Source organism: Rousettus aegyptiacus, unplaced genomic scaffold (genome assembly GCF_014176215.1).
Source record: "Rousettus aegyptiacus isolate mRouAeg1 unplaced genomic scaffold, mRouAeg1.p scaffold_m13_p_10, whole genome shotgun sequence".
Classification (NCBI taxonomy): Eukaryota; Metazoa; Chordata; class Mammalia; order Chiroptera; family Pteropodidae; genus Rousettus; species Rousettus aegyptiacus.
In genome coordinates, this window is record NW_023416285.1 from 29,905,719 (window position 1) to 29,929,460 (window position 23,742).

General features: G+C 34.8%; 1 protein-coding gene and 1 pseudogene across 3 annotated transcripts in view; one reads left to right on the forward strand and one right to left on the reverse strand.

The window, feature by feature from the left end:
- Window positions 1-23,742, forward strand: part of SLC39A8 (solute carrier family 39 member 8) — a 76,967-nt gene that overhangs the window by 23,642 nt on the left and 29,583 nt on the right. For 2 of the 3 annotated variants that reach the window (XM_036227661.1, XM_016159080.2), the window contains exons 2-5: window positions 168-330; window positions 7,202-7,371; window positions 11,685-11,807; window positions 12,304-12,471. In XM_036227661.1, coding sequence (XP_036083554.1) covers window positions 168-330; window positions 7,202-7,371; window positions 11,685-11,807; window positions 12,304-12,471 — 624 coding nt within the window. Of the gene's footprint in view, window positions 1-167; window positions 331-7,201; window positions 7,372-11,684; window positions 11,808-12,303; window positions 12,472-15,802; window positions 15,857-23,742 lie in introns of all 3 variants that reach the window. The other variant, XM_036227660.1, reaches the window with a different exon arrangement.
- Window positions 16,546-16,654, reverse strand: LOC118609150 (annotated as a pseudogene).

Genomic DNA, 23,742 nt, shown 5'->3' on the forward strand with positions numbered 1-23,742 from the left:
AGTTGTTTTCCGATTTTAGGGGTTTATACATTTCTGTAATGAGTTTTTGTGTAAAGAATTGGTACTGTGTGTCTAGAAGAAATAGTCTGAGTCTCTTTACAGTATCTTTACTTGGGTGCTTTTACCATATTAACACACATATGTTTACTTTATTTCTGCTATTTCAGTGCTTGTCAGCTGAGGAGATCTTTTCCCTTCATGGTTTTTCAAATGCTACCCAGATAACCAGCTCAAACTTCTCGGTCATCTGTCCAGCAGTCATACAGCAGCTGAACTTTCACCCTTGTGATGAGCGGCCCAAACAAAACACTAAACCAAGTCTGTCTGAAGGTACGTTAGAAGCTGTTTCTCCCATGCGTTTGAAAGTTTTGTGGGCTAGCCCAAAATGAAGTCAACATGCTTCTTTTGCTGCTTTACTGCTTTTATTACTCTATGTGGAATTCCCTGGTGAAGTACTTATATTCTGGAAATGTTTAGAATAAGAATAATTAGAACTCATCCAAGCTTCAAGTTACGCCATTCTATTTGTGGAGTCAAATTTATATGTGGCGTTACTTGAAAACTTTATGAAACTCAGTTCTTGATTTTAAACAATATATGTTTTATGCTGTGCTTATTGGATTGTGTATTAACTATTTGGCTCAAGACTGATCAGTTAATTTCTATTGCCTTGTGCTTATAATATTATTTGCTAACTTATGAGTTTATCTGTGATTGTCAGTAAAAGGATAAGAGAACTAGCGAGGCTCTAGATTAAATCTTAAAGCGCTGAGTTATTACTGTTGTACTTTTCATAATGAAAGAAAATGCCAGCAACTATTTTAAGTGTCTATAGAGGTATTGCCATAGACATTGTATTTTAAAGGAATGATCTGCTGTAAAGAATTTTTAAGATATAAGAAAACAAGTGCATGTTTACTGTATGTTTCACATACTAAAACATGAAGAGTTTTTTCAAAAATAAGATAAACCAATTATTCAGGAGGTCTGTTTTTTAGCTGTGTGCAATTTCTTGGTATTTACAAATTGTTACACTGTCCAATATGGGTATTTTAATTCTCATTGTTTTGTTCATTTATGCATTCAATAAATGTTTATCGAATGACATGCCAAGCACTTTTCTGTGTATTGAGGATTCAGTCTTGAGCAAGAAGGAAAATTCCCTGCCTCTTAGGGCTTATGATGTAGTGGAGAAGAGAAATAATAAACATTTATACAAATAAGCAAATAAATAATGTAATTTCAGAATGATAAATATTATGAAGAAAATAAAGTAGGTAATAGGTAGAAGGAGATCATGGGTGAGTGTGATTTTAAATGGGTCAATGAGGACTTTCTGATTAGGTTACATCTGAACGGACACCTGACTGAGGGGGTGTGAAGAGGGCCGTGACAAGATCTCTGAGTGAAGAGCATTCTAGCTTGAGGGAACCGTCAGCATAAGCTTGAACATGTGCTTGGCGTGTGTAAGGAACAGCAAGAAAGCCTGTGTGTCTGGAGCAGAGTGAGCAGGTGGGAAGACGGAAGGAGGTGATGATGTGAGGAAGCCAGGGGCCAGGAGGGTGTCCTAAATTGATTGGATTGTATTCTGGATGTGGTATGAAGACATTGTAGGGTTCTAAAAAGGGTAGTGACATGATTTTATTTGAGTTTGTAAAAGGTGATTCTACCTGCAGTTTGAAGGATAGACAGTAATGGGGTAAGAGTACAAGGAAAGAGATTGGTCAGGAGGCTGTTGCTAGGGGTTGGTGCTTTGGATGACGGGGACTGGGGCTAAGGTAGAGGAAGTACAAGTGAGGAAAAGTGATCAGATCAGGAAAGATTTTAGAGACTGTGCCAAAATGGTTTGCCTCTGGATTGGATGTTGAGGAGGGAAAGATGAATCAAAGTTTGGGTTGTTGAAACTGAATTGAATGGTGGCACCATTTCCTGGGATGAAAAAGACTGGGGAGAAGCAGTTTGTAGTGGAGAAGGCAAGTGGTGAGGATAAAGAATATGATTTTTGACACAGTCAGCTTGAGACATTGATGCAGACTAATGAGGAAAGGTGTTTGGTAGGCAGTGGCATGCACACGTTTGGAATAGGTTTAGGCTGGAGATATGTCTTCTTAGAGTTGGCATTTAAAGCCACTGGTCTGAGTGAACACATTGAACATGAAAATAATAGAGACTATAGAGAGGGTAAAGATAGAGAAGAAAGGGAGCATTGACGAAGGAAGTGCCTATTTAACTTACTTTTGGATTCTTTTGTGTATATACGAATACTTCAATCTCTCCATGTGAATAACAGAAATAATGATAACAACAACAATAATGATAATAGCTAACTCTTGTGTAGCATTTACTATGCTGCAGGTACTGTTCCAAGTACTTTATGCATGTTAACTAATCTTCGTAAAACTATATGATGTATGAACTACTATTCCCATTCTATGACCAAGAAAATCAAGGTACAGAGAGTTTATAGTCATTTCTTAAGATTGTGCAACTTGTACATGGCAGAGCCAAGTTCAAACCTAGGCTGTCTCAGCTTCAGAACCCATGTTCTCTATTATGTTCTATATTTACATATGCAAAGAATAGAAATTACCATGCATATTTTATCAATATAATTATCAATTTTGTAAATAATAATTTCAGAACTAATTGTTCAAGCAAATATTTTTTTCTAGAATATGTACTAAATAGGAATATATTTATATTTCTACAATCTGTTTAACTTTAATATAGTTTACACTTTACATTCAAAAGTAAATTCAGTAAATGTTTTATATACTAACATTTACTAAAAGTAGAGCATAGTAAAAGCATAGATTCTGAAATCAGTTCACCTGGGGTCAAAGCTCAGCTCTGTAATTTTTCAGCTATGTTGAATCATGACTTTATTTATGTCTTCCTGCCTCAGTTTTCTCATCTAAAATAGCACTTTTCTCCTAGGGTTGCTCTAAAAATTAAGTAATATTAGCAAAGCATTTAGAATTACCTGCATATGATTAGGTACTATGTATATGTTTATTAAGTAAAATATATGTAACATGCACATAATTCTGAGATGAGGCTTTAGAAAAAGCAAATCCTCTGTGCAGATTAATTACTGATATTCAAAAGTGTTTTTAACCCCAATTCTCATGTTTACTCTATCTCAGGAACCAGGAAATAGGAACAGGAACGTGGAAACAGGGAGTGAAAAAATTTTAAGATGGAAAAATCAACAATTCTAACTTAAAAGATCAGAAAGACACCAAATATTTGAACAGAGGACCCCAAAAAGAGAGAAATACCTCCTAGGGTATGCATTATCTTAGCCATTGAAATGGGGCTAGTGTAGAGGGAATGGGTGAGAGGAGATACAGAACTGTTACTGGAGAATCAGGGAAACTAATAGAGCACTTGTTATCACCCATCTAGGATGTTTACTTTGAGAATATATTGCCTTTATTTGGTGTTTAATATCTTAATTGTTTTATTTTAGGGTACTTGTATGAAGCTGAGCAATTATTTAATGTCTCTGTGCCTCAGTTACCTCATCTATAAAATGTAGATAATAATATTACATTCCTTATAGAATTGTTGGGGGTATTAAACAAGTTAATATCTGCAAGTTCCTACAAGGGTGCCTGGCACTGAGTAGAAAGGATATGTCTTTACTCTTCTCGTACATGTGTTCAAAGGTTCATTCCAATCTTTGGGCCTGTGTAAGCCCATTCTTTTCCCACAGAGAACTATATATTTTTAAATGACGAAATGCACTGTATTCTTGATATAACTGTTAATAAACAGTCAATCCTGAGTTCATTCAAGGGAATGAAAAATAAAAATAAAAGTAATCCAAAGGAGTTATGATACAAGGATTTTATGAATGCATTTACACTGTTGTTTCAGCAGGCATCTATCAGTCTCATTTATCAGAGACCTCACATTTCGTGATTTTGAAATTGCTTTTCAGGTGCTTTATAAACTCATATTGATGAGTGCAATAAACAAATAACAAATTAAATTCCCTAGGAGATAAATTAAGTTTTAGCAACAATTTAATGGTTTGAAGTTGTCTCATTTTTATTGATGAGGTCAAAAAATGCTGTTTAATTCAAATAATAGATAAGAATAATATAATTTTACTTGTAACATCTCTGGAGATCACATTGTTCAACTTCAATAAATTAAGTGAAAAGAACAGATAATAAAGTCTTAAGCTCCAGAGAGGGTAAGTGGCTTTCTTAGATACGGTACCTGAGGTAGGAAGAGAGGACTCTGAACTCCTAGTTTGTTGTTCTTTCCCTGTGTTAATAATGGGCTAAATGAACTAAAATTTATATTATGGTCTACTTACTAATTTTTCAGTGAAAATAATGATAACATTTGTTGAAAAATTACTATATTCCAGGGGCTGCAATAATTAGTTTTATTTTATTCCTGTAAAAACTCTATGTAATAAGATAATTAAACGACTTAGGTGAAGCTCTTAAAAGACTTACTCCATAGCAGGCATTTACTAAATGTTAGCTTTTGTTGTCAATATTCTTTGGAAATATTCTAAAAGCTATGGGAAACTTGAGAAGCAAGAGATGGCTGCCTGGAGGAGCTAGGAAAGCTTCAGAGAGGAACTCTTTGAGTTGGCTTGGAGAGTCATCTGTGAGTTTCTCAGGCAATGAACATAGAAAGGTGTTTCCAGATAGAGAATCATTAGAAAAGGTAATTCTGTATTTGAAAAACAGTGTGTCTGCATAAAGGCCATGTTGAGAAAGGGGTAAATGACACTGGTGTGGTTGTGTGGCAGTCAGTGGATGAAGGGTAGTTTCAAATAGGGGCGTGAAATGATCAGAGTTGTGTTTTAGAATAATAAATCTGGTGACCATGTCGAGTAGTGGAGGAGGGCAGACATGAAGCTGTCATAATGCATCAAGTGAGGCAGTGAGAGATCTTGAGAGCCTGAACTTAAGACTTAGACAATGAAGATGGAGAAGTTGGAGTGAGAGAGATTTCAAACAGAATTGTTAGAGTTTGGTCACCAATTGTCTATGGAATTGACTGGTGGAGAGTGAGAAATTAAATTGATCATAACGTTTCTGCTATTTTTGGAGAGAATGCACAGGGTAATGGAACAAAAAAAATTCTCAGGGGAAAGCGATGAGTTTAATATGCATATGTGACTTTGCCTCTGTTTGGTACTCACAAACTCCTTTGCATTTTTATTTCGTTTCAACATGTATGTTTCTTGTCTACCCAATGAGATGATGACTATTTGTTGAATAACGAATGTAGTAAGCTAGTGATGGGATAGAGGCTATTTTTGTTAAGGGAAACTACACATAGATGTATCGTGGAGGAAGATGTGAGATTGAGAACTTTCTCTATGTGGAAACTCTGAAGGGAGTAGGTAGTGCTGTTTTGGGAGATAAGGTAATAAATGGGAGTGAAGGGGACCTTCGTAGGTCCAAAGAGATGACTTTGTCGGGCATGGTCAAGTCTGGAACTGATAAGAAAGTGTCTGGAGAAGATAAAGTCATGGTCAGCGCTGTGATGAGTTTTGTGGTAACATAGTAACATTTATTATCTGCTCTTTTCATTTGGTCCTCAGTACAGGCTACCTAAATTGTTTTGTGTATGGGTGTGCCCACATATTTCTCAGCTTTCCAAGCAAAAGATCTAAGCTGTTTGTTGGCAGGAATCAGTTTGGTTCACACCCTAGGCTCCATAAACATTTGCTAAGATTGTTTATCTGTAGATAGAATCACTTGAACTAGAATAAAGGTGAACAATCTTGTATTCATGAAGCACAAAATAAAATGTTTAGTTTTGTCGAGCCCTTTGGGATTTTTTAAAATTAAATCACTTCTACAGGAGTAATGAAGCATGTTGCTATAAAATGTGGGCTTTGGAGACAGACTGTCTGGGTTCAAGATTTGCATGACTTTCTATCTGCATGATTTGGGCAGCTCGTGTGAATTGCATGTTTCTTTTTCTCAACTGTGTGAAGGAGGTAATAGTAGTACTTATCTCATAGGGTTGTCTGATGATCAAATCAATCGATACATGTTAGTGTCTCAGCACAGTGCCTGGCACGTGGTTATACTCATTAAGCATTAGGTATTGCTATTGTACTCCACTGATAGTGTCCATGTGAAAAGTGGCCCAACATTTGAAAATGTTTTCTGGGTATTTCAAAGAAGCGGCAACATAGAGGTAGCTTTCTAATCTTTCACATTATCCTTTGTGCACAGAGTGTGGGGCCAGAGGCAAAGCCACATGTTGAACAGTTTAGGAGTCCATTTGTATGTCAGCTGCACTGCCAGCCACGATTGTCTGGGGCTCACACGATCTGTTTTACTTGCATTCCCATTACATCTTGAAACCAACCTCTGTAGGATAACCAGGAGGAAATTGGTGGTCAAAGGTAATGAGTCACACAAGCCATTAATCGTAGAGCTTAGGGTGACATTCATTCATTTCACTCAAAGCAAATATTTATTAAGCATCTGCTAGGTGCCAGGGCCTGGGGATAGAGAGATGAATAACACATCATTTCCTCTGTCACCAGGACCTCTACTGAATAGGACATTTTCCCCTTAAACTGGGCCTGGCATGGTCAGTTGTACAATGCAGCTGCTCCTTTCCTGAGTGCATCCTACACTGGCTGAGTCCAGGTCCCATGAGGCCCCAGTTGGAGGGCTGAGGTGCTGCCTTCCTTAAGAAAGTGCTTTCTGCAGGTGCCTGCAGACAAGTGATTATGACAAGCTCGGTGTTAGCAACTATCGTCTCCTTGAAGCTAACCCACCCCACCCATCTTCCATACCTTTTCCCTGAAACTCACACTGCCTCTATATTACTCTGAAAGGCTGATTTTTGACTAGACCTAGAACCAATAGATAAAACTATGTGGCATGAAGCCTGTGGGCCGGAGATTGTCACTATTCTAGATGTTCTCCAAATTCCCTGCAAGCTATACAATTCGTTGATCCTGTAATGATGACTTAGGACTGATGAAAACATATACATGCATAGTGTTTCTATTAATATTTAACATACTATATTTCTGTTCTCAGTTTTTCATTTAATTTTCATTGAGATGATTTTGCTGTTTTAAAGAAGATACCTGTTTCAAGCTTTTAAAGAAGATATTTGTTACCAGTTTAGTGTAAAGTAAGTCTTCATTCGGCTCTTTTGCTCCGATTAATTTCTACTCTTTTCCTCTGATTCACAGTTTGGGGATATGGATTCCTGTCAGTGACAATTATTAATCTAGCATCTCTCCTTGGATTGGTATTGACTCCGTTGATAAAGAAATCTTATTTCCCCAAGATTTTGACCTTTTTTGTGGGGCTGGCTATTGGGACTCTATTTTCAAATGCAATTTTCCAACTTATTCCAGAGGTAAGGATGTCAGCTGTTTCTGTGAATAGTTGCTTTTTAAAAATGTTTTATCACTTTGTGCATTTCAAGCCTCCATAATTCTCACAGAATTTTATAGTCTGGTGTATAGTGTTTTGGATAAAAGAGAGTTAAAACACAGCAAATGAAAAAGCTTTTCTCAAGCTTCAGAGAATGTCACTGTCAGAGATAAAATTAATATTCTAAGAGGCCAGCCACTGGGACGTGCTCAGACAGCTATGGGACACCTCTGAGGGCCTTAAAACTTTATTCTGTCTTGCATTTGGCAAATTTAATCGTTCAACGCATTTTTATTATTTATTCATTTATTTTAAAGGGCGTACAATGTCGCATTTACTGAAGATACATCACAAAATTCCCTCATCTATTTATTGCAGCTATAGAAGACTAGAGGATAAATAAGAATGTGTTTGACAAACTTTCATTTTTTTTGACTGTGAAAAAAATCAAATGAAGGCCAATAAATAAACTGCAGCTTATTTTTTCCCCCTTTAATAAAATGTATTACTGATCTGACATTGACTCTTGTGAACTATTTAATTAATCAACAAATAATATATATGTTTTATTTCAAATCTATATTGTGGCCACATAAGGAAGAGAGAAAGAGGAAGGAGAATAAGTGAGAGGAAAAGAGAGGGAAAAGAGAAAGAGACATTAGGAGAAAGCCACAGAGGGGAACTAGAGAAATCCATATGCAGATGGACTGTCTCCTACCACATGCACACACAAATAAGGAGAGGCAACTCTCAAGCAAAAAGAAAATAGTAGTTCAGGGTATCAGCCTCATCTCATAATTTTTAGAAAATTGTAACTAAAGCTTCTTTTAGTTTCCACAGCTATATGTGAAATCAGCGATGTAACTTCTTAGAGTCATAGATTTATTATTATTATTGTTATTAGTATTATTGTATCTAGAAAGGACCTAAGAGAACACCTACTTCAAACTCTCAGTGCAGAGATGAAACAAAATAAAGTCTGGGGGGATTAAATGACTTGATTATAGCCATACAATCAGCTACTAATAAAACTAGAATGATAATACAGATTTTTCTGGTTGAAAAATGTTATATGTAATATTATGCCTGTAATATATTTAATATACTATTACACGTATATACTAACTCATCTGATTTGTGGGTCAAATTAAATTTGTTTTACCTTTATAATTAAAAAACTTTTAATTACAGCTGATATTCAATATTATATTAGTTTCAGATCTACAGTATAGTTGTTAAACATCCGTATAACTACTGAAGTGATGCCCCCCACCCCAATTAGTCCTGCACTTATATGACATAATGTATAGTTATTATGCTATTATTGACTCTATTCCCTAAGCTATATTTTACATCCCCGTGACTACCTTATAAATGCCAATTTGTACTTCTTAATCCCTTTGCGAGTCAATTTAAGTTTAAAAATTGATATTGTATGTGAACTGGAGCTTTCACATTTATGATTTTGAGGTTTTCTATTACCAAAGCAATATACAGGTTTAATGCAATCCCCAGCAAAATCCCAATGACATTTCTGGAAAAAATAGAACAAAAAATCATCATATTTGTATGGAATCACAAAAGACTCCGAATAGCCTAAGCAATCCTGAGATAAAAGCACAAGGCCAGAGATATCACACTGACTGACTTTAAATTATACTACAAAGTGACAATAATAAAAACAGCATGGTATTGGCAGAAGAACAGATACACAGACCGATGGAACAGAATTGAGAGCTCAGAAATAAATGTACATATATGTGTACAAATAATTTTTGACTAAGAAGCCAAAAATATATCATGAGAAAAAGAAAGACTCTTTAATAAATGATGCTAGGAAAATTGGAAAGGCACATGCAAAAGAATGAAACTAGACTGCTATCTGTCACCATGCACCAAAATTAACTTAAAAAGGATCAAAGACTTAAATATAAGATCTGCCCCCAAAAAATTGTGTAGAAGAAAACATAGGTAGTAAACTCGTGGGTCTTGGATTTAGAGATTTTATGAATTTGATCTCAAAGGCAATGGAAGAAAAAGCAAAAATCAATGAATGGGATATCAAGCTAAAAAGCTTCTGCACAGCCAAAGAAATCAATAAAACAAAGAGGCAACCAACTGAATAGGAGAAGACATTTGCAAGCAAAACTTCCAATAAGGGCCTAATATCAAAAATATATAAAGAACTGATACAACTCAACAACAAAAAAACCCCAAACATCCCAATTAAAAAATGGCCAGAGGACCTGAATGAACACTTCTCCCAAGAAGACATACAAATGGCTGACAGACATATGAAAAGATGCTCAAATTCATTAGCTATTAGGAAAATCCAAATCAAAATCATAATGAGAAACCACTTCACACTTGTTAGAATGGCTATCATCAACAAGACAAGTGTTGGAGAGGATGTGGAGAAAAAGAACCCTCATACGCTGCTGGAAGGGATGTAAACTGGTACAGCCACTATGGAAAACAGGATGGAGGTTTCTCAGAAAATTAAGAATAGAATTAACATATGACCCAGCAATACCCCTTCTAGATATCGACCCCCTAAATTTGAATCATTTATTTGTAAAGATGTATGCACCCAATGTACATTGCAGCATTATTCACGGTAGCCAAGACATGGAAACAACCGAAGTGCCCTTTGATAGATGATTAGATAAATAAAATATGATATATATATATATATAATGAAATATTAATCAGCCATAAGAAAAGATGAAATATTGCCATTGGCGACAACACGTATGGATCTTGAGATCGTTTTGCTAAGCATAACAGAAAAAGTTGAGAGCCATATGATTTCACTTATATGTGAGATATAAAATTGAAAGAAACAAAGAAGCAAAAACTCATAGAGACAGACAACAGTTCAGTGGTTACCAGAAGGAAAGAGTGGGGCAGGTAGATAAGGGTAAAGGGTGTCAAATTTATGGTGACAGAAGGAAATTTAACTTTGGGTGGTGAACACACTATGCAATGTACATATAACGTATTATTGAATCGTACACTTAAAACCTATATAATTTTGTTAACCAATGTCACCCCAATAAATTAAAGAATATATTTTGTTTATAAAAAAGAAAATATAGTAATACATAAGAAAAATCTATTAGGAAAATAAGAAACTTCTTTGACAGCATTTATGGATGTTCTTTTGCCTTTTTGTGATAATTAAGGAATTATGGATGTGATCAGACAATTATATATAGAGAGAATCTGGCTTTTTTATTAATACATCAAATTTCCACAGATAATTGTTATTATTATTTTTTTTTGCAAAATTCTATCCCTTTTGTTTCTTCATTTTATTTTCATAACCTCTGTGTTAAGTATATAACGTAGATATTTTTATGCCATTTTATCGCTCTATAAATAGGCACAGAGAAGTCAGTCAGATGAAGATGTGGCCAAGAGGTCTTCCCACAGGTAGACAGAGTAAGAACCTGGGCTCCCTTTATTCTATACTGCTGTTCATAGAGATTTACAGTGTCTGGAATGGTGTATACCTGTACTTTTCCACATATTACTTTTTCCTCCTATTTTATTTATTTTGTTTGTGTTTCTTGTCTGTTATGAATATCTTGACTCTTCCAAACTCCAGCTCTTGCCCTCTATCCTTTAAACAATACATTCTCATCATTGTGTGTGTGTGTGTGTGTGCGTGTGTGTGCGCGCGCACACACACACACACACACACACCTGGTATCTTAAATCTTTTCTTCTTTATTATTGGGCCCAGTCCTTGATTTATTTAATCTCTTTAGGATTTATCAGAATTGTCTAGGTTCAAAAGGATCTGTCTCGAGAAAACAATAATCCAAGTGGCCTGCCAAATTTGCTTTAAAAATTTAAAAATTTGGGTTTATTACTTTTAGAGTACATAATCAATGTTTCATTTATTTTCATTACTTAGATCAAATATTATTTTACAAATATGGAATTTAGTGCTGCCTCTTGACTACTAAAAGTTTCTTCTTTCAGGACAAATATTGCTGCAGGTATCACAGGTAGAAAACAATAAGCTACTTGGGGGCTTTCTTTTCTAGAACTTCCTCTGGTTATGAGATTTCTAAGGCATCTCTTTCAGTTTCCTTACTTAAAATTCAGAGTTTTTGTTTTGTGATTTTGGAAGGTAAGTTCCCAATATTACCAGGATTTGAAGATGGACAGAATTTTGGTGAAAATTAATACTGAGAATTCAATATTATTTTCTAGAAATAATACCAAATTTGCTAGAAATCAAGTTAAATTACTTGGTTTTACCTGATTTGCCTTTTTTCTCCTCAGGCGTTTGGATTCAATCCCAAAATTGACAACTATGTTGAGAAGGCAGTTGCTATATTTGGTGGATTTTACATCCTTTTCTTTTTTGAAAGAATGCTTAAGATGTTACTGAAAACGTACGGTCAAGTGAGTGGACTTTATTTAAAATGTTTGATACTTTACCTGCCAAAGCTACTTTATGTAGGCAAATAAAAGCAGGCATTTTATTCTTAGAATTATGTGAACTGTCCATTTATTAGACATGTGAATGTGAGAATGAAAAGAGTAAATATATTGATAAATATAAGAGAAATACTTGGTTTATATTGTAGAATCTGGAGTGAGTACTAAGAATTTAATGTTGACTAGCAGATGTGCATAACTTGTATCCCATTCCATTCAACAATATAAGAAGGTATGTGTATTCTAACATGATAAAACAAAATCATCAGAACCTAGTAATGAGGATATCTTTAAAGAGAGAGAAATTTTATATATCTAAAAAGATCAGAGTACACATTGAATAGACATAAATTTTTTCTCTCATAAATAAAAAGCACTGAAGTCTATTTTTTTGTCTGTATATATTTTCCCTTCTTATAACCACTTTTTCTTTTGTTTTACATGTTATTTTTCCATATAGAATGATCATACCCACTTTGGAAATAATGACTTTGGTCCTTCTCAAGAAAAAACTCATCAACCTAAAACATTGCCTGCCATCAATGGTGTGACATGCTATGCAAATCCAGCTGTCACAGAGCCTAATGGACACATCCATTTTGATAACGTCAGCGTGGTATCTCTACAGGTATGGTAATTCCATTTTCTTTTTACTAACAGCCAAGTCAGTATTCTGTACATTTAAATGGGCCAGACTTATTCTGCATATGTGGGGTAAGTAAAATGTAAGTCTGCATTCTTTTTCTACCTTCCTTCTATATGTTTACTCTAAACAAGTGAATTAAACAGTAAATTGTGAGTTATCGTGTCTGAGACTTAATTATTCTCTAGGATTGTTCAACTATATAATGGTCATTTAGAGTTATACAATAATATGTACCAAAATTAATCAGAGCATTTCTCTTATTTTGCAATTCTTTCACCATCCAAAACCAAATAATCCCTTTGAATGATTTTGAAACTGCAAAAAGAAAGATTTGTAAGCTATTAAAATTATGTTTACTATTGATTTAAAGTTTGTTTTTCCATCTTCTAAATAGTGTTAATAGGTATCATTTTTTTGAACACATATTATATACCAAGTTATGTGCTAGGCATTTAAATATTTTATCTCATTAACTTTTTACAACAACTATTCAAAGTAGAATTAATTTATTCATATTAGAACTATTTCAGTTTCAAGTGATGGAAATTAAATCTAAATTATGTATGCAAAAAGGAGAATTCATTTGAAAGATAGTGGTCTGTTTAACGGAACAGTCAAACTACAGCAAGGGCAAGAACCTACGAACCATTACAACTATTAAGACTTCCTCTTCTCCATGCATCTTAGCGTCATTCTTTTCTTTCACTGTGGATGAGCTTTATGTCTTAGAATTTCAGCTGTGAAGGGAAATTGACTTGACTCTTTCATTCTTAAATCCAAAATTCCTGACAAAGGTCTCCTTGGTTCAGCTTGACTTAGATGTCCACTTCTAGTACAAGGGTTGGGCCCCTTGTATGGCCCTAAAGGAATATGGAGACAGTAGGGGAGTGATTATTAAAAAGAGATGCTGGGACGATGGTGTCATCGGTGTCCACAACTATTCTCATTTGACAGATTAGAGAAGGGGAGCTCTAGATGTTTAAACTTTTCAGGGTCACTCAGCTTGTAAATGATGGATACATAAGCTACAAAGTTAAATACAGTATAAAAGAGAACAATCCAAAATAAAATCAGAAGGAAAGCCAGCTAAGGAAAAAAAAAAAGACATTAAAAAGGTATGTGGGAGAGATTATTATAGAAAATGACCTGAGTGTCCTTCTGAAAAGAAAACTTAATTGGTCATGTACTTCTCTTCAACCGATTAAGGAAAATCTCAAGTGTGTTTGAAGAGGCAGTTTTTTTGTCAGCACTAAGCTGAGAGAAAAAATTATTTCATGCAATGTACTGAATGACACTATCAACCAAGATTTTGCGAAGAATATGGAAATGTTCAAATAGGTAATTCCTTATAATAATCACAGCTAACATTTATTAAATACTCAAGGACTCCACCTAAACTTTACATGAGTGATCTCGTTTGATCCTCATACTAACCTAGGACATAAGCACTGAAATAATTAGGAAACCGTGGCTTAGAGAGTTTAAGTAACAAACCCAAAGACACATAGCTCCTGAAAGGAGAAGCTTGGATTAAGACCGAGGCTGTCTGATGCTGAAGGCTGTGCTCATCTACCTTGCTGAATTATGTTCTTCGTGTCACTGCTCTACTAAAATCAAGATAACATTGACTCTTAACTTAATATATATTAATTTTTGTAGGGGGAAGAAGTTAATCTGGCTCAAGAGCATTGCTTTCTGAGGACAAATAAATTGAATTGCTCAAAAGTTTGACTTTAGTTTTGAAGTTTTAGGCCTCCTGATTTATGATTCACTATGGCCAGAAGACATATTTACAGTAAATACAAGCACTATGACAAAGTTGGGGCCTTAGACATGATCCTGACTTACATAATTTAGAAATATCAATCAAAAGGCCCTCCTTAATCTACTTCTGATAGCAGTGCTAGTATACAGGCTTTCATTTATTTATTCCGTGAACATTTATTGATATGTGCTCACTGTCCTAGGCACTGGGGATTCAGAAGAAGCAAACACATTCTTGTGGAGCTTACAGTTTATTCAGCAGAAATAGACAATATAGAAAAGAATAAATAAGAAAATATTAGGTAGCAATAAATACTTTGATGAAAATAAAACTTGGTGATGTGTGACATGTGGTATTTTCTTTGACTGACTGATCAAGAAAGGTCCCTTAAGAGGTCAGTAGAGAATTGGATAATGAGAAACGAGAGCTAGCCATGTAAACATCTGGGAAAAGAATGTTCAGAAAGCTTTGAGAATAATCGAACGGGTCACATACAAGGGAATTGAAAGCTGAATGGCATCGGACTTCCGCATGTCATTACTGGAGACACAGCTTCTTCAATATTCTGAGTAAGAACAGTTGTGGAGTTGTACACCAAGGTGAATTACCAATCTAGTGAGAGGGTGGAGTAAAGCTTGGTTGCTGGAAATCTACTTCTAGGAATAAGAAGTCCAACTGAGAGCAGAGAAGGTAGATGTCAGGACGATATGTATCAGGCCTAACACTGATTTCTCATGGGGACTATTTTTTGGTCATTTTTGTTAAAGGTATAGTCTCGAATGAAAAGAGATTTAAATAAATTGAAAAAAATACTGTTATTTTCAGTTTTGTCTTTATATTACATTAAAAAACTGAAAAAAGTAGAACTTAAGAAATACTATAAGGGTCTAGCTATTGCTTTGAGAAACAGTATGTATTATAAGTGATATTGATTTTAATAATAAAATTAAAATATCTTATAATATTTTATAAGATACAAATAATTTAACCTAGGAAGCTCTGCTACAATGATTGAACATAACATGTAAAATTCATGTTCCTTTCTGAGTCCAAGTATTGCCTTAAGAATTCCTATTTCTACTACTTTAACACACAGAAATTTTTCCAAATTGAAAATAATAAGAAATGACATAAGAGTGAGTTAAGAAAAGTAGTCTAATTTGACTTGCTATCAATAGAACACAAACTGAGTGACAATCTAGAATATATCAGCATGATTCTTGATTTTGCTAGAATGGAGGAAGAACTAAAGAACTGTTACAGAATAATTAAAATGTATGACTTAGGGATGTCTCTATTAAAATTCATCTAAAAAATTCTGATCCATCGTAGAATATTTGGACATGCAATAATATTTAAGTTTAGTTGCCTTTGGTATTTTGTCTATATCCAGTCATATAAAAATTATGGCTTTACACAAATTAAAAAAAATTGTTGCCACTGAAGCATATTTATCACAGTAGGAGGATAAAAGATATTTTATTTAACAGTTTACTAGCTTGATTATAACTTTGAAATATTTAGACAAATCATATGATACTTTCTTAGGACCCTTGCTCTGGACCCAGTGAATGTTGGACATCACATTCCAGGTGGTGCGTGGTGAGTGTGTGTGTGTGTATACATGTGTGCACATGCAGGAGCTTGAACATATTCAGGGAAAGGTGAAAGTAATGAGGGAATAATCAGAAGGCAGTTATGAGGGAAGAAACAAGCACAGGACTTCATTTCTCCAGTGGGTCTTTTGCCTGAATCTAAGCTTTGGGAGGACTGTATCAGGTGTTGATTCCTTAGGAGTGTTAGATACTTTGGGAAGTGTTAGTTCTTGAAGGCCACTAGAGGGCCCATCTAGCTCATTTCTCCTGGACTGTAATCAAGTCTCATTTTCTAAATGAAACTTCTCGTGCTTTCATTTAAATATAAATGCTAATAAATATAAAGTGATATGAGCCACCTATTTTTCCTAATAGAAAAATTAATCTCCATTTTTAGAATTTGGCTGTTGTGAATCTTATGTTTAAATTGAGGTGCAATGGAGTAGAAATTAGCTGCAAAGTGGTGATGTTAGGGAGGTGTACTCTGTCAATAACTGACAGTAAGTGATACTCTATAAAGATTACATTTTTGATGTGGTTGGATTTCCATGAGAGTCCAGCAAATCTTAAATACACTTAATTCATTCATAAAATATTGTTGTGTACCTAGTATGTACTTGGCACTATTTTAAGTACTGTGAATGCATTAATGAGACAGAACAGACCAACTTTCAGCTTTCTTTTTTCTTTTTTTAATGCCTACAGCACCCAGTATTCCTAGGTGGTCTCCCATCTGTGTACTAACCAGGCCCAACCCTGCTTAGCTTCTAAGATCAGGTGTGTTCAGGGTAGCATGGCCATAGACTGCTTTCTGTTCTTGAATCAAGGGTCTCTCTGGTTCAGTTTCCTCAAAGGGTACATCTCTAGTCTTCGTTTGAGGTGGCTGCCTTGCTGCACTGGCCTGGGATCAAGGATCTGAGGTTCCAATTGTTCTGTAAATAAAATTAAACCAATTCTCTTATTTTTAGTTTTAGTCTCTGCTCGCCACTTTCAGAGGTACTTGGAGCTTTTGATTCCTAAAAGTTTCTGAGGTTCTGAGCCTAGCATCACTTTGCTTCTTATTGTCTCTTTTCCTCTGCGAGGTCAGTTAGAACTCATTCTCCTCTTTTTATCTTACCGAATAAATCTCAGTGCTGACACTGCAGCTTCCCATTCTTCCTGTCCTGTGACTTTATGGCTTTATTAATTTTTTATTTGAGGGACTATCAGGAGGAACTAGAGAAAAATATGTATGTCCAGTCTGCCATATTTTACCAAAAACCTATTTACTATTTTAAATCATATAATTTTTGAACATCACAAGATTTAAAAACAGCTATCAGTTACTTTTCTATGTGGTTATATTAACGGTTGGTTAAAGCTGAAAACTAGTGAAGCAATAAAATTATATAAGAAGTGGTTTTCATCGCTTTTGATTGACTGCTGCTTACTGAAAAGCTGGTTTAATTAGAGGAAGAAAATGTCCCTAGACAATCAGGAGGAGGAATTCTGAGTAGAATCGGCTTTCACCAGACCCCATCTCTATGCTTTCCCGCCACCTACAGGCCATTTTATTTGACTGTAGTCTGTGTAATGAAAATGCGTACCTGAATCCACTTGAATTAGCCCACGCTTAGCTGATATTAGCTGCACTTTTATTCATCATTAGTGACTACCTTTTCCTATTTTCAAGAATAACTTTTCTAAAAATTTTTCATCCCTTCACAAAATTCTTACTTCTACCTTTTCTTCTTTTTAATGAAGAAACAGATCATTCTTTGGAATCAGAACTTCTTTGCTCCCTCGCCTCATCTGAAAAGTACTTTGCGTCCTCCTCTGTTCTCTACTTTCCCATTTGTGTCAGAACTGGTATCCTCCCTCTTTCTTAAGGCTAGCTTCTCCGGATGTGCTCATCTTTCCCAGGGCCTCTTCCCGTCATTGATCTTTCCTCAATCTCTCCTTCCGCCCATCTCTACTCTTTTCTACCTCGAAGTATTGTTTTTTCTTGACTCTGCTACCCCCCAAGATTTCTTAAACCTTCTCCTTCCCTACACTGTTTATTGTCTAACTTCTCAAAAGATTAGCTAATCCTGAAATAAAACTATGTTTCAGAAACTGCCTTAAGTACTTTACATATATTAACTCATTTACTTCTCATAGTAAGAACCCTATGAAGTAAGTACAATGATCATTTCCATCTTAAAGATGTAGAAACTGATGTATAGAGAAGTTAAGTAACTTAGCCAAGGTCACACAGGTACTGAGTTAGGATTTAAACCCAGACATCCTGTTCCAAAGTCTGTGTGGTTAACCATTACCCTGCTACACACTGCCTATTATTGCCATTTGCTGGCTAGTCTTTATGTGCTCCTCCTCTTCTGCATCATCTCCTTAAATATTTCACTACCTATTCTCTGAAATTCCTCTTTGGAATGATACAAGTGATTTTTCTAGGCAGTATGCTGTGTTCTTAACACTCATCCCCTTTGTTTCGGAGGCATTCCTGTAGTAGAACACATACCTGAGTATCGATTATTGGCTAAATGCTGGGAACACAGAAGCAGATTTTTCACTGGGAGCCATTTCAGACTTGCTCATTAGTTGGTTTCTGTAACGCAGCGCTGTCCTTTTTCACTTGCCCTTTTAGCTTCCTGGTGCTTTCCCCGAACCCTCATTTTCTTGTAGGGCCTGTAGGTGTGGAGGAGGACGTGAGAGCTTTGCAATTTATGTTTCATCAAATAAAATGTTAGTGGTGTAATTTAGGGGAAATTAATTAATATCTCTGAGCCTTTGTTTGCTCACTTGTTAAATAATAACCAAAAATCCTTAAATTAATTAATTTTGTAAAAATTTAAATAATTTATTATGGATGAACTATGTAACAATGTGTTTGACACATTGTATGCATATGATAAATACATATTCCTCTCTTCCATTTACCAATTTGTTTCCTTCTCTTTCCTTAGTTTTGAATCATAGTCATCTCATCAAATCCTGTCACTTCAGCTTTCATTCCTCTGGGAATAGCTTCTAAATCTATATGTTTAATTATTTACAGATCATCATTTAGAAGAGGGCAGGGCCTCTTGCACTAAGTCATAAAGGCTTTGGAGTCTATTCGTAGTTTTCTACTGGAATAGTAACATAATGAGAGGATAAAACATAGAATTCCATGCTTTCTCCTATCCATGATTTATCTTTTTTTTTACAATGTGAACATTTTTCTTAGGTTTGATTTTTAAAACTTGAAGGCCATTTAATAATAAAGACAGGCTTCTGAATGTAAATGCTTGCAAGTGTGCATTGACCTTCTGTCAGATAAGCTGAGAACTTGAAACGTTTACTCTTACTTAATGGAATGAAACTTTGAAGTCCAATTTAATTTGCCATTTGAATGATGTCGTCAGTTTTTGCTCCATAGATTCTCTATCAGAGTTCTTCAGCTATGCACTTATAAATCTAGTTGTATCTGTCACGCTCTGACACATTCATTTCATTTGAAAGGACATTAACATAATGACACCTTAATTATGTATGAAAGATATTTAATTGTAATGTTATTGGAATAATAGTCTCTAAACTGAATTAAGGGTTGTAGTTAGTGCTGTTAATTTTTAAATCTGGTTGTAGAAATGTAATACAGATTAATTATAAAGATGAAAAATTTAGTGATACAAAAGTAAAAATCGTACTTTGAAAGACAAGATAGAGCACCCGTGAATAAAGTCACACTACTAGATATAATACATGCAATCTAAATTAAATCAGAATTAAAATGGAGAGGTTTGGAATAGCCAGAGCAACTTGTCAGAAAGGGAAATCCTCCATTAAGACCTATTTTTGCTTTTCTAGATAAAATTGAGTCCCAGATATATAAATGTGATAAAAGCATTTTAGTTGATACTCCAAATGAGGAGAGACTTAGGGTTATCTGTTGTGACTTCATAAATTAGCTAGTCATTTGGCCATCTAGAACATCCCTGACTCACACAGGGAGGCTGGTAGCATCACCACTGGTGCAGAAAATTCAAAAGGAGAGAAAGTCAGTACTACCAACTAGTAAGCCAGCTGAAAGAGTCAAATATGATCATGTATGTAAAGGTGCTTTGAAAGCTATCCAAATTTGTACTATTTAATTTATTTGAAGGACAGACAGTTGCTTAAGGGTGGGTCAGGCACTGCTATAATATCCAAATGAAAGGGAATATTTTAATTAATGGTCTGATAAACATTTAAATGGTTAATACTTTTGTGAAGTTTTAATTCATTGATATGTACTTTCGGCGCCATGCAAACGTAATTAAAATGTTATTAGATTTGACTTCTGGGTATAATTTGTAGACTTTTAGGGTTTTCTTTTCCTTCTGTTTTCCTTCGATTTAATTTCTGTTGAATTAATGAATGTCTTGAAGTAAGGAAGAAAAGAAAGAAAAGGCATTCAATGTTCAAAACATTCCAATAGAAGGCCTCTCAATATCCCTAGAAATTGCAGAGAAATCTTGACTAATTCCTAATCTAAGTATTGTTTGCCAAAGAACCTTGAAAAATCCACTCAGAGTCTTGCTCACAGTAGACAGAAACATTTTGTGAATTATCAAGTTAAGATGCCAAAAACTTCTTGTTTTCCAACTTGATTTATAAAATGCAGAGTAAGACGGAAAACAGAATATCTGTTTGATAGTGGGAAAGAAGGAAAGACAAGTTTGAAAAAAGTTCTGGTTAGTATTGGTTGATCTTGGTAACAGTTGGTCTGCTGGGATTGAAAGACCAAAAATGAGTGCATGAGCCTGGGTTACAGAAAAATATGGTGTGATTAATAGAAATGAGGCAGTCAGGAAGACAGCCCTGAAAAGAGGTGTAGGGTGAGGGGCAGAGATGAGGAAAGCTGATAAAATTTTCTTTAAATAACAGTTTTTATTGAGGCAACACATCCTTACAGAAAAGTGAACAGATCATCATGATATAGCTCTATGACTTTTAGAAATTAAATCTGTCTGTGGAATCACCACTTACCTATGCAGCGGAAGAGTATCACCAGCACTTTAAGCCTCCTTTGTGCCCCTGCCCAGTGATCTGATTCCTCACAGAGGAAACTGTTACCATGAGTTCTAACATTATACAACATTTTTTCATATAGTATGTAATTTTTTGGATCTGCCTTCTTTTGTTCCCTATTACATATATAGTTTAATATTCATTGATAGTTTCGTTTTTAATAGTACTTTATTCATTTTCATTGCTTTATAGTATTCTTTATATGTGTATATCTCATCAGCATCATTATCAAGAGTTTAATCTTACCACATCTATTCATATTTTTATATATTTAATATCTACATATATCCATAAACAATATAGTACATTATTTGACATTCTTGAGACTGAGTAAAAAAGATACTAAGTTGTACATTTCATTGTGCAACTTGCTTTTTTCGGCCCATATTTTAGTACTGGCATTTCTATTTCATTCATTTTAACATGTGTGATCTTACTACTACTTCTTTACTCATTTTTTTTTTTAAAATGATGTATTTTTTTCTTTCTAGTTCTTTGCTATAATGATGCTGCAATGTACATTCTTATCCATGTCTCATGAAGCCTGTATATGAGAGTTTGTCTAGGAATGAGGTGGGAACTAATGGCATTTTTGGTCAGAACAGTTCTTTGCATGAAAATTTCCTGTGCGTTGCAGGATATTAAGCATTTCTGGCTCCCAGGGTACTATTTGTCAGTAGCAGCACTCCAGTCATTAATGACAACCAAAAAATAGCTCCCATTATGCTCACATTTTTAAATGCCACTGGTGGCATTTAGATAGTTTCAAATTCAGAGTCATTGATCTTTTCTCAACTAGATTTTCGTGAGACAAGCAAGTCACACAGAAACTTTTTAAGTGACTCTTTTATCTTATCTCTTTAGGTACATGATACATAGTGCATTCTACATGCACAGAAGAAAAATTAATTTTGTTTAACTAGTACCTTAAGGCATTGAGACAATTGTCTTGCAGAAACTCTGTGAGAAAGTTTGGGTATATAAGCTAGACTTGTAAGAAATGAGTCATTCTGCACATGTATGATTTTACTTAATAACCACAAATTAGTCTCCACCTGTTATTCTTGTTCACACTCCCATCAGCAGCAGAAGAGAATCCACGTTTTCTCCACGTCCTTAGCAATACTTGGAAATTTCAGATTTTCAAAAATTTATAGTCAATTTAGTGAGTTTGAACTGGCATCTTTTTGTGATTCATCTTCGTATATTTCTGATTACTAGTGGAGTTGAGCATCTCTTTATATACTTATTGGTCATAAGTTTACTTTTGTTTTTCCTGTTCATCTGTTTCACATATTTTTCATTGAGTTGTTTATATTCTTTTTAATTGATTTGTATTAAAGCAAAATTATTCTGACACTCATTACAATGGTAAGGAGGACTTTAGTCAAGACTAAAACAATACGAGTTGACTCTATAGAGCAGCAGTCCCCAGTCCTTTTGGCACCAGGAACCAGTGCTCCTATGAGAATTTAATGCCTGATGCTATGAGGTGGAGCTGAGGCAGTGATGCTAGCGCTGGGGAGCGGTTGCAAATACAGATGAAGCTTTGCTCACTCATCATCAGCTGCTCACTTCCTGCTGTGCGGCCTGGTTCCCAACAGGCCCAGGACAGGTAATGGTCTTCTGCAGCCCTGGGGCTTAGGGACTCCTGCTATTGAGGACAGAAATTGGACTCAACTCAGAATACAGCAATGGCAGCTGAGGTTTTATAGCTAACAAGCAGAGTGAGGAGGTCAGTGGATAGAACATTACTAAAAGCCAATATCAAGGGTAGGGGGAATTCTTGCTAAATCAGCTTAACAGGATTATTGTTGAAGGCGGCCAGAATGATTAGATATCAAGGATGGGGCATTCTTACTAAATTTATTTAACAGGATTCTTGTTATAACTGAACTCTACAAAGATGGACCCAGAAGACTGAGGTCTCGTTAAGAAGAAGGTTCAGAGGACCCTGACTAAAGTTTGGTTAAGGAGAGTTTTTGTCATTTCTGGGAATTTGTCATATATTCTACATCCTAATCTTTACTTATAAAGTGGATTGGAACATATTCTTGAAGTCCATGACTTCTCTTTTCAATTAGTTTATAGTGTATTTTATTTAAAAAATTTTAACTTTAATGTAGTAAATATATCAACTACTTTTCTTCAGGCTTTCTACTCTTTGAGAGTTGTTTAAGAAATCTTCCCGTTGCCAAAGTAAAAAAAGTATTCTTCCCTTCTTTCAAAAATGTGAAGTTTAATTTCCCATGTGGAATTAACTTTTGCATATTAGGAAAAGAACTAGTTTTTTTGTTTGTTTATTTTTTCTGTATAGATGAGCAGTTAACCTAGCTTCTTTTTTTGGATAGATCCTTTTGTCTTTGCTATATATCAAGTTTCTATATATCAGTGTATCTGTATCTGGTCTCTCTACTTTTCTCCTGCCCTATACCACAAAAATTCCTGCCCTAAACCATACTACCTTAATTATTACAGTTTTTAGTAAACATTAAATCTCCTAAGACAAGACTCCTCACTTTGCTTTTTTTTTAAATTGAAAATTATCTTTTTTCTTCCAAATCAATATCATTTGGGGGGTTTTCATTGACACTGCATTGAACTGAGAGGTCAATTAAGGGATGGCTGACATCTTTATAATATTTCAGATTTTTTTTGTTTGTTTTGTAATTTTTCTTATAAATATCTTTAAACTGTTCTGTTGAATTTATTCCTAATTACTTTGTAGCTTTTCAGATGTTCTAAATGGTATCCTTTCTCTACTATATTTTCCAGTTGGATATTACTGATACGTAGGAGTGCACAGATTTTAGTATATTGATTTTGTAACTTGCGGTATTGCTTAACTCTATTACTTTT